The sequence below is a fragment of the Tupaia chinensis genome, unplaced genomic scaffold (genome assembly GCF_000334495.1).
Source record: "Tupaia chinensis unplaced genomic scaffold, TupChi_1.0 Scaffold000273_1, whole genome shotgun sequence".
In the NCBI taxonomy this organism is placed as follows: domain Eukaryota; kingdom Metazoa; phylum Chordata; class Mammalia; order Scandentia; family Tupaiidae; genus Tupaia; species Tupaia belangeri.
This window is the reverse complement of record NW_006159755.1, coordinates 1,543,853-1,554,246: the sequence shown is the minus strand read 5'-3', so window position 1 is coordinate 1,554,246 and position 10,394 is coordinate 1,543,853. Positions and strand designations below refer to the sequence as shown.

At 52.6% G+C, this 10,394-nt stretch overlaps 2 protein-coding genes across 5 annotated transcripts in view; both read left to right on the top strand.

Moving 5' to 3' along the window:
• Positions 1 to 9,048, top strand: part of PYGM (glycogen phosphorylase, muscle associated) — a 17,078-nt gene extending 8,030 nt beyond the window's left edge. The window contains exons 12-20 of one of the 2 annotated variants that reach the window (XM_006149851.3): positions 849 to 963; positions 1,547 to 1,648; positions 1,984 to 2,131; positions 2,428 to 2,486; positions 2,591 to 2,732; positions 3,156 to 3,363; positions 8,200 to 8,334; positions 8,541 to 8,607; positions 8,722 to 9,048. In XM_006149851.3, coding sequence (XP_006149913.1) covers positions 849 to 963; positions 1,547 to 1,648; positions 1,984 to 2,131; positions 2,428 to 2,486; positions 2,591 to 2,732; positions 3,156 to 3,363; positions 8,200 to 8,334; positions 8,541 to 8,607; positions 8,722 to 8,868 — 1,123 coding nt within the window. In that variant the 3' untranslated portion in view covers positions 8,869 to 9,048. The remainder of the gene's footprint in view (positions 1 to 848; positions 964 to 1,546; positions 1,649 to 1,983; positions 2,132 to 2,427; positions 2,487 to 2,590; positions 2,733 to 3,155; positions 3,364 to 8,199; positions 8,335 to 8,540; positions 8,608 to 8,721) is intronic. The other variant, XM_014588344.2, reaches the window with a different exon arrangement.
• An 820-nt stretch (positions 9,049 to 9,868) lies between these two features.
• RASGRP2 (RAS guanyl releasing protein 2) overlaps positions 9,869 to 10,394 on the top strand; it is a 19,358-nt gene continuing 18,832 nt past the window's right edge. Inside the window, exon 1 of one of the 3 annotated variants that reach the window (XM_027772413.1) lies at positions 9,869 to 9,984. The gene's annotated coding sequence lies outside the window, so the exon portion shown is untranslated. Of the gene's footprint in view, positions 9,985 to 10,102; positions 10,173 to 10,394 lie in introns of those variants that run through there. The other 2 variants (XM_027772403.1, XM_027772414.1) reach the window with 2 other exon arrangements.

The following is a 10,394-nucleotide window of genomic DNA, read 5'->3' as shown; positions in this document are numbered from 1 at the left end:
TGGGGGGAGCCGTAGGACTTAGGCTGGTGTCATGGTGCCCCACCCCATGCCAGGCATGGGACGTGACAGTGAAGACCTGCGCCTACACCAACCACACGGTGCTGCCCGAGGCCCTGGAGCGCTGGCCCGTTCACCTCATGGAGACGCTGCTGCCTCGGCACCTCCAGATCATTTACGAGATCAACCAGCGCTTCCTCAACGTAAGTCGGGGAGACATGGGGACACAGAGCTGGAGAGGGGGAGTGCAGTCTAGGACTGGAGGGTGGGAGCACGGGAGTGGCAGGGGGGGGGGAGGGGGGGGGGCTGGAGGGTGGGAGCACGGGAGTGGCAGGGGGATGGCAGTGGGCAGAGCTCTGGGGAGTTCCTGGGTCCTGGTCCCAGCTCTGGGCTCTCTGTGCACAGCGGGTAGCAGCGGCATTTCCAGGGGACGTAGACCGGCTTCGGCGCATGTCGCTGGTGGAGGAGGGTGCAGTGAAGCGCATTAACATGGCACACCTGTGCATTGCCGGCTCACACGCTGTCAACGGCGTGGCCCGCATCCACTCTGAGATCCTCAAGAAGACCATGTGAGCCCCACTCCAGACCCTACGCACTAGGCCCGCCCACGCTGCAGCTCTGCCTGCCCCACTCCTCACTCCCTGGTAGTGACCATGATCTCCCCGGGTGGTCCCTTCCACAGATGGCGCACCATAGCCCTTTCCAGTACAGTCCTGTCCCAAGACGACCCCCTCTTACACATGACACCTCCCTCAGGTCTGCATCCCCAATCCTAGGTAGTAAGGGCCCTAGGGAAGATGCCTTCATCCCACAGGGGTGAGTGGCGACCCTCATGCAACTTCATCCTGCAGTTTCAAAGACTTCTATGAGCTGGAGCCTCATAAGTTCCAGAATAAGACCAATGGCATCACCCCTCGGCGCTGGCTGGTTCTGTGTAACCCTGGGCTGGCGGAGGTCATTGCTGAGGTGAGAGGCCACTGTATGGCCAGGAGGATCCACACGGATCACTGCAGGGATCAGCTGGGTGTGCTCATGTAGTGGTTCACTGTTCAAGGGCTCCTAGCCAAGGGCTGAAGTCCATCCTGTACTGACTATGTTCAGTGACTGGGGAGTCACTTTTAAGAGTCACAAGAGCCTTGCCTTGCCTTGAGGAAGGGGCCCCTCTGAGCTAATGCAGGCCCTGGCTACAGAGGGGGAGTTCATAGTCTGTGGAGGGGCTCATCAACGGCTCCCATCTGAAATGAGACTAGGAGGAGGCAGATACCTAGTAGAGGAGGCTCAAGGTCATGCTAGCATGAGGAAAAGGCCAGGAAGCCAGGAAGGGTTGCTGGGGTCAGGTGGGGTCAGCTATCAGAAGCCAAGGTTGAGAGGGAAGGAACATGGGTGTGGCTGCCCCATGCCCCAGCTGGGAGGCTGGAGGAGTTGAGAGGGCTTGCAGAGTAGTCCAATGGGTAGAGGGTACTTGGCTGACCTGGAAAGGTTCCCTTCTGTGTCAAGAGTAGGGAGGATAAAGTTGGGGGAGACTTGACTGAGAGCCTTCTTCCCACAGCGCATCGGGGAGGACTACATCTCAGACCTGGACCAGCTGCGCAAACTGCTCTCCTACGTGGATGATGAAGCCTTTATCCGGGATGTGGCCAAAGTGAAGCAGGTGGGGAGGGCTGCAACCTGGGACACATGGAGTATGCTGGAGGGGTTAGATGTCTGGGTTGGAAGTGGCCGATAGAGCTCATCTCTCCTGCCAACCTCAGGCCACTGGTAGATGTTGCCTGGAGTCTGTAACAGGAACACATCATCTAGCCTCACTGAGAAAGAGTGCTGACATTGATTAGCAATGTCTGCCCTGGTACAGAAGTGGATGAATGTAGCAAGTGAGCCTCCTATCATCTACCTCCCTGGGCCTGAGCGAATGGAAAGAAATGAGGACTACACGATTTCCAGAGGCTGAGGTCTGTTGGTGAGCTTTCCCCTCTCCCTTGCCTCCAGGAAAACAAGTTGAAGTTCTCTGCATACCTAGAGAGGGAATACAAAGTCCATATCAACCCCAACTCACTCTTCGACATCCAGGTGAAGCGGATTCATGAATACAAACGCCAGCTCCTCAACTGTCTCCACGTCATCACCCTGTACAACCGTGAGTGGCAGTGACTCCTGGCTTTCAGTGCTCACCTCTGTGTACCTCTCTGCATCCTACCAACTGCCCACTCAGTATCTCCTTTGGCCTTGTGGCAGCTCTTGGGGCATGGAACTACCTCTATTTCATAAATGGGGAAACTGAAACTCAGAGAGAAGAGAGTGACCGTCACATAGCAAATGTTTGTCTGTGTCAGACCTAATGTCTCCCAGCCCAGGCCTGGCTGGTTGGGTGCTATCAGGAGCTGCTACCCAGAGGGAAGGACCTGGCCTATGTGATCCCTCTTTACTTCACAGGCATCAAGAAGGAGCCCAATAAGTTTGTTGTGCCTCGGACGGTGATGATCGGAGGGAAGGTGAGGAGCCAGGGCATAGACCAGCCTCTGGTCCTTCGTAGCCAGGTTGAGGTCACTCTGGCTGGGTAGGACCGTAGAGCTGACCCTATACTGTGCCCCAACAGGCCGCACCTGGGTACCACATGGCCAAGATGATTATCAAACTCATCACGGCTATTGGGGATGTGGTCAACCACGACCCAGTGGTGGGAGACCGGCTCCGTGTCATCTTCCTGGAGAACTACCGAGTCTCACTGGCTGAGAAAGGTGGGGCACTGCCAACAGGGGCCCTGGGGAGGCTCTGACTAGTTTGGTTCGAGGAAAAGGCATTAATCATTTTCTCCTGGGGTATTTGCTTTATAGAAGAGTCTGGAGTAGGAAATGCTTAAACTAATAGTGGAATTTCAGATAGTACAGTATGAAATGACTGGGGAGAAGGGCCTTATTGGTGCCCTTCAAATTCATACACGGAGGCAGAGGGAATTCAGGTTGGATACCAGATGTTCAAAAATTATAAGAGGTGGAGGGTGTGGGGGGGAGTCACAGGAAGACTTGGTTGGTGAAGAGTGAAGGGTTGAGATGGAAGGAACTTTGATTTTGGTTATGCGTAGGGTCAGCCTAACCCCAGAGTTCCTAGCTGGGGTGAGATTCTTCCCTGAGTTGACCTTGTCCCTTGCTGCCACCCCACAGTGATCCCCGCTGCGGACCTCTCTGAACAGATCTCTACTGCGGGCACTGAGGCCTCAGGCACTGGCAACATGAAGTTCATGCTCAATGGGGCCCTGACCATTGGCACCATGGACGGGGCCAATGTGGAGATGGCAGAAGAGGCAGGAGAGGAGAACTTCTTCATCTTTGGAATGCGGGTGGAGGACGTGGAAAAGCTTGACCAGAGAGGGTACGGGGGTCAAAGATTCGAAAGTTCAGGGTTCACGGGCAGGTGTCACCAAAGTGTAGCTCTTTTCTCCTCCATTTCACCATCCTGTTGGAACTTTGGGCACACATGCATATGTGCCTGGTGTCTTTCAAGCTGCAAGGGTCAGGACTTGAACCACAGTTGGCTGTGTGAAATCCAGCTCCCTTAACTACCAGGCCAGCCCTAAAGTTATTTATTGAGAGGTTTTTGCCTTATTATGTGTGTGTTCATCAGAGAGAGGGACACACAGAGACAGTGAGAGGGAAAGTGAGAAAACACCCCCCTGGGGGATGGCCATGCTGCAATCCCTTCTCCTCTCTTCTCCTCCTGGGATCTCGGGCACACATGCACACATGCCAGGTCTGATTTTTAAGCCACTGGGTCTGGGACTTGAGCTATGGTCGACCATGTGGGAGTCCAGCAACATAACTTCTACGCCATCTACTGGCCCCCCTTAATTAATTTTTTTAAATTAATTTTGTTTATTTGTTTTAATTTGACCAAATAGAGACACAGAGAGAGGGAGAGAGAGGGAAAGCAAGGAAGCAAACCACTGGGTCCATGACTAAACCTCAGTCAGCCATGTGGGAGTCTAGAGCCTCAACCACCATGCCACCTGCTGGCCCCTCTAAATTTATTTTTAGGAAAATTCAGTACATGCAACAGAGTCTTGACACCATTACCCACCCCTATTCCCAGTCAATCCTGGATTGTGGGTACACATGTGCCAGATACTCAGGGAGGTCTCTGATACAAGCAGGAACCTTCCCCGGTGGCTCAGCCTTACAGAGGTGTTTTACCACTACACAAGAACTGGGCTTTTTCTTTTCTTTCTTTCTTTCTTCTTTTTTTAAAAAATATTTTTACTATAGTGTACATGTGTTCTCTTGAGAGAGACCAGAGAGAGGAAATAAGAAAGCACTCCCTAGGGGGCATGGCCGCACCACTGTCCCTTCTTTGTTTCTCCACCCAGGATTTTGGGCTCGGACACACGCACATGCGCTGTGTATTTTTTTTTTTGGGGGGGAGAGATTTTCACTGTAGGGCGCGTGCGCTCGCCAGACAGACAGAGAGAGACATAGAGACAGAAAGCAGGAAATCACCCCCCAGGGGGGATGGTCACGCTGCAACCCCTTCTCCTCCATTCTCCTCTCGGGATCTTGGGCACGCACGCACACGCGCCCGGCGTGAGTTTTAAGCCACCGGGTCCGGAACACGAACCGCGGTCGACTACGTGGGAGGCCAGCGACATAGCCATTACGCTAACTGCTGGTTCCCACGCTGTGTATTTTTCAAGCTACCAGGTCTAGGACTTAAATACCATAGCTGACCATGTGGGATCCAGTTGCCTTAACCACTGATTGGCCCCCTAAATTTATTTATTTTTTAAAAAGATTTAATTTTATTGTTATTTTTTATTTTGGGGATTTTTTGCCTTAAGGCACGTGTGCTTGCCAGAGAGAGAGAGACAGAGACAGAGACAGTGAGAGGGAAAATAAGAAATAACTCCCCGGGGAGGTGGCCACACTGCAATCCCTTCTCTATTCTCCTGGGATCTTGGGCACGCACACACGTGCTCACGGCATGATTTTCAAGCCACCAGGTCTAGGACTAGAACCACTGAGGTCAGTAATATAGAAGTCCGGTGACATCTGCTGGTTCCATTATTATTATTTTTTAAATTTGATGCGAGACAAAAAGTGAGAAAGCAAGCCACCAGGTCTGGGACTAGAACTGCAGTTGGTCATGTGGGTCACCTGCTGGCCCTTCTAAATTTATTTTTTTTATATATATTTTTGATTTAGAATTTATTTATTATATATTTCTTAAAGTTTTAATATAGGGCACATGTGCTCATCAGAAGAGAGACAGAGAAGGGGGGAGTGAGAAAGTGAGAAAGCAAGCCAAGTCTGAGACCCTAACCACGGTCAGTCATGTGGGGGTTCAGCACACCGGCCACTTGCCACCTGCTGTCCTTATGTACTTGTTCTTATCATACAAGTGACACATGCTCGTAATTGGAAAAACACAAGACCATAAAGAGTAACTCGTCTATAATCCCATGACCCAGATTTAAATGCATATTCCCCATTTTATGTGTTTATATCTGTTATACACGTATATAAGCATATATATATGTATATATATATATATTAGATGGTCAGGGAAGTCATGACATATTTTTCTTCAATCTTCTATGCAAAAATGTGTCATGACTTTCCTGATGACCTAGTTAGTTTTATATAGTTTTAAATTTTTTTAGAAATATTTTATTTTATTTCACTTTATCTATTTTAATTTTACCCGAGAGGGACAGAGTGAAAGAGAAAGAGAGAGGGAGAGAGAGAGGGAAACTGTGAGAAAGTAAGCCACCGGGTTTGGGACTTGAACTGCTGTGAGCCATGTGGGAGTCTAATGCCCTTAAGCACCACACCAACTGTGGGCCTCATTTTTGAAAGTTCAGATGATGTTTGTACAATTTTGAAATCCTCATATCTTATATAACATTGGAGAGAGATCTTCCATGTTACTAAATAGTCTTCAAAAAAATATTTCACGGCTGGCCACTAGGCCTAGTGATTAAGGGAGCTAGATCCCACTTGGCTGACTGAGCAGTTCAAATCCTGGTCCTGGCAGCAGCTTGAAAAACATCCCAGGCGCGTGTGCCCAGAATCCTAAAAGGAGGGCAACATGGAGATGGGATTGCAGCCTGACCATTTCCCATGGGGGTGCTTTCTCCTCTTCCTCTCTTTGTCTCTCTCTCTCTGGCAAGCACATGTACTGTCTAGCCAAAAATTAAAAGAGAAAGAGAGAGTAAATGTTTATACAGTATTTCATCCTATGGACATGCTACAATGTAACCAATTCCATCTGTTTGGATATTAAGGTTGATTTCCTGTTCCTCTACATATTACTGTGATGAACAGAGTAACAGCTGGTCTGTTGCCAGCAGGTGATATGGTGGTTAAGGTACTGGACTCCCGTGCGGCTGACTCCAGTTTGAATCCTGGACCTGACAGCCTGAAAATTGCCCCAAGCATATGTGTGCATGAATGTCCAAAATTCTGAGAGAATGGAGAAGGGATTATGGCGGCCATCCCCCCTGGGGAGTGATTTCTCAGTTATCTCTCTCTCCCAGGCTGGGAGTCCTGGGCAGTTGGGGCTAGGCTCCTTTGGCAGAAGCATCACTCTCCGGTCCCCAGCTGTCCAATGGGATGGGGTCGGCTTGGCCCTTGACTTAAGTTTCTTGCCTTTCTTTTCCCCTCCAGGTAGATTATGAAGACTATATTAAATGCCAGGAGGAAGTCAGTGTCTTCTGTAAGGGGAGGGGTCTTAAAAGGGGGGTGCATGAGCCCTGTAACAACAACAAAAAAAGCTGGTACCAGTTTACACTCAGCACAGCTTATTAGAGGTAGCACTAAATACTGAAAAGGAGGGCCCAGCAGGTGGTGTGGTAGTTAAAGTGTTGGACTTTCACATGGTCGATTGCGGCTCGAGTCCCGAACCTGGTGACTTTTTTTTTAAGAATTATTTTATTTAACTTTATTTATTATTATTATCATTATTATTTTCCAGTTTGATCAGAGAGAGACAGAGAGAGAGAGAGAGAGGAAGTGAGAAAGCAAGCCACCAGGTCTGTGACTTGAACCGTAGTTGGCCATGTGGGAGTCCAGCGCCTTTAACCACCATGCCACTTGCCGGCCTCTGTCTCTCCCTGGTGAGCACATGTGCTCTATAGCAAGTTAAAATAATAATAATAAATAAAGTTAAATAAATACTTTTTTTTTTGAAAGGTTTTTGCTATAGGGTGCGTGTGCTCGCCAGAAAGACAGAGACAGACAGAGATAGAAAATGAGAAATCACCTCCCAGGGGGATGGCTACGCCACAATCCCTTCTCCATTCTCCTCTTGGGATCTTGGACATGCACACGCACACACCTGGCATGAGTTTAAGCCACCAGGTCCAGGACTCGAACCGTGGTCGGCTACGTGGGAGTTCAGTGACATAGCCATTATGCTAACTGCTGGTCCCAATAAATACTTAATAAATATTTCAAACCTGTGAGGTTTGAAGAGAAAGTTCAGACTGTTCCTGAGCAGGAGGGAGCTGGGAACTGTTCTGAGCAAGGTCTGACCTGCTCAGAACTAGGTTCTGGCTGCAGGATGGAGACTGGTCTGGAGAGGGCAGGGGAGTGTAGGAGCCAACACCATATTGCAGGGAGAGTCTCCTGAAGCAGGCAGCCCCGGGGACGGGGATGAGACACTGGGGAGGAGGCCTTGGTTTCTGGTTAGAAGCAGGGAGGGGTAAGCCAGGGAGGGTTTTGAACCCTGGGGCATAGGGCACCGAAGATGGACTGTGTGGCCTCAGAAAGTGGAACAGTGGAGGAAAACAGGTTGCAGGGACTGTGCTGAGCTCTGCTGGACAGTCTGAGTATAAGGGTGGCAAGGCTAAGGACGTATCTGTGGGCTTCTCTGGGAGCCCCAGGTCGGGCCAGGGATGGACTTGGCATAGTAGGGGAGAAGAACCATTTGTGGGGGAAATAAACTGGTTAGGAGACCGTTGGTGCATGGAAGAGGGCGTTTTTGGGGCATTGGCTTTCTGTTTCCTCCAGGCCTTGGCTTTCTCATCCACAAAGTGGGGGTGAAAAGCTGAACAGAGAGGGGATGGGATTGCTAGGAAAGGACCTCCAAAGGGACTTGGCAGCCTTAGAGAGGATATCTATGGGGTCTTGACCCGAGGGGTTGGGACCTATAGGTTTTTTCTGGAGAAGCCAGGAACCCCTCTCCGGGGAGTTGACCACAGTTCCGCCCTGGTAGGTACAATGCCCAGGAGTACTATGACCGCATCCCTGAGCTCCGGCAGATCATTGAACAGCTGAGCAGTGGCTTCTTCTCTCCCAAACAACCTGACCTATTCAAGGACATTGTCAACATGCTTATGCATCATGACCGGTGAGCTGGCTGGTCAGGGCACCATGCAGTGGGGCTGCTGGGCTGAGCGGAGGTTGGTGGTGAGGAGGCTGGGAGTTCTGGGCAGTTGGGGCTAGGCTCCTTTGGGAGAAGCATGACTCTCTGGGGCCCCAGCTATCCAATGGGATGGGGTGGACTCGACCCTTGACTTGATAGAGCTTCTTGCCTCTCCTTTCCCTCCCCTCCAGGTTTAAAGTCTTTGCAGATTATGAAGACTATATTAAATGCCAGGAGAAAGTCAGTGCCCTCTACAAGGTGAGGGGTCTTCGGCCAGGGGCTTGCAGGGCTTTAGTGGCCCTGGTGAGGTTTAAGCAGAAGGTGGGGGACCATGCTGGCACCGTGAACCCAGAACTTGCCTTTGTTTTGTAGAATCCAAGAGAGTGGACTCGGATGGTGATCCGGAACATAGCCACCTCTGGGAAGTTCTCCAGCGACCGCACCATTGCCCAGTATGCCCGGGAGATCTGGGGTGTAGAGCCTTCCCGCCAACGCCTGCCAGCTCCTGATGAGATCTGAGCCACCAGACCAGACCCCAAACCAGCCCTCCAGTCTCTTCGTAGTCCTTGGGGCCAGCCCCAGCACCCCCCTCCCCCCGCAGCGTCAGGGTCCCAGTGTCCAGTGTGACTAAAGACACTGCCCCCTCCTATTTATGGAGTCTGGCCAACTGAACCCATTCCCCAATAAACGGATTCTCTTTGGGAGCCTCTTTACTTTACTCTGTGGGGAGATATTTTTAGCTTTCGGTGGGCACTGCAGACAGCTGGGCAACCACCTCTTAGCCCCCTCCCCCCGCAGGTGCATCCCCCTTGGGGGAGGGGGAGAATGGCCCGTGGGGGTGGGGCCAGGGACTCTGCAGCCCCTTTCCCGGAGTCACCCTCCACGCCTCTTTTCCGTGCTGTGTCCATACTAGGTCAGCGGCCAGCCTGGCTGGCTGGGGGCGGGGCGTCCGCCTGGGTGGGGCTCACCGGGGCTGGGAACCCAGGACTTGGGCAGAGGCCTCCGGGACTACCGAGGATCCACGATGTGTTGGGCGGGACTCACCAAGGGGAGGAGCCGGTGGATGCTTGGCGCCTTCTTGGCTCCGCCTTTAGCCCCGCCCCACTGCGGCGTTTAAGGGTCTCTTAGCAGGTGGCAATGCTCGATCCCAAGTCCGGGGAGTGTTAAGGTTGGGGACATTCACAGACAGTCTAGATTAGGCCAATGTCACACAGCGCTCCCTTCCCATTATGGGGAAACTGAGGACCAGAAACGACCTGTTTCTAGGTCTCACGTTAGCAAGATTGAGGTGCCGGGGAGACAGATTCTGCCTCCCAACCTGGAGACTGGGAGGGGCAAACCTTAGAAGAGAGGTTTGGGGCGGGTGGTTTCACAGTGAGTATGTCTGAACCCAAAGGCCGGAAACTGTTACCGGCTCCCCTAGGCCAGCTTGTGGGGACCCCAACCGCCTGCGGCTGCCCCTCCCAAGTTCCTCCCTGCCAGGGCCCAGGCATCCAAGCCTCCAATCTCCAAGCAGCTTGCGGCGGCCCCTTCCCACCTGACTCTGAGGGAACCCAGGCTTCCGGGGCCCTGTCCCTCCTGTGTGAACTGGAAGGTCCCCTGCCCCAACCCCAGACATCGAGGCCGCATCTCGAGGTAGCCACGTTTTCATTCCTCGCTTCTCACAGGCCCCTCTCCCCAAAATGCTCCCTTCTTCATCCGGCCCCTCCCCCAAACTATCACGAGGACCCGCCGCCCCCACGCCCCGAACTCTACCAGGCCTGTGCCTCCCGCCGCCTGCAGGAAGACGCCCGGCCCGGGGCCGGGTTAGCCCCGTGGGAACGGTTTGTCTCGAAAACAGGAACCCGGGCCGGGGGCTGGGCGGGGCGCCCCTTCCCCACCGCAGTCCGCTTCCTGCCCCTCCTGGTTTCCTCTGCCCGACACCCAGGCGGGTGGGGGACACCGGGACGTCCGGGGTGGAGGTGGTTCTTGGTTTAGTCCCGCGCGGCCTGTCGGTTTGGTCACCCTCAGCACCACCAGTGGCGCAGACCCCCGCCCCCGGTCTG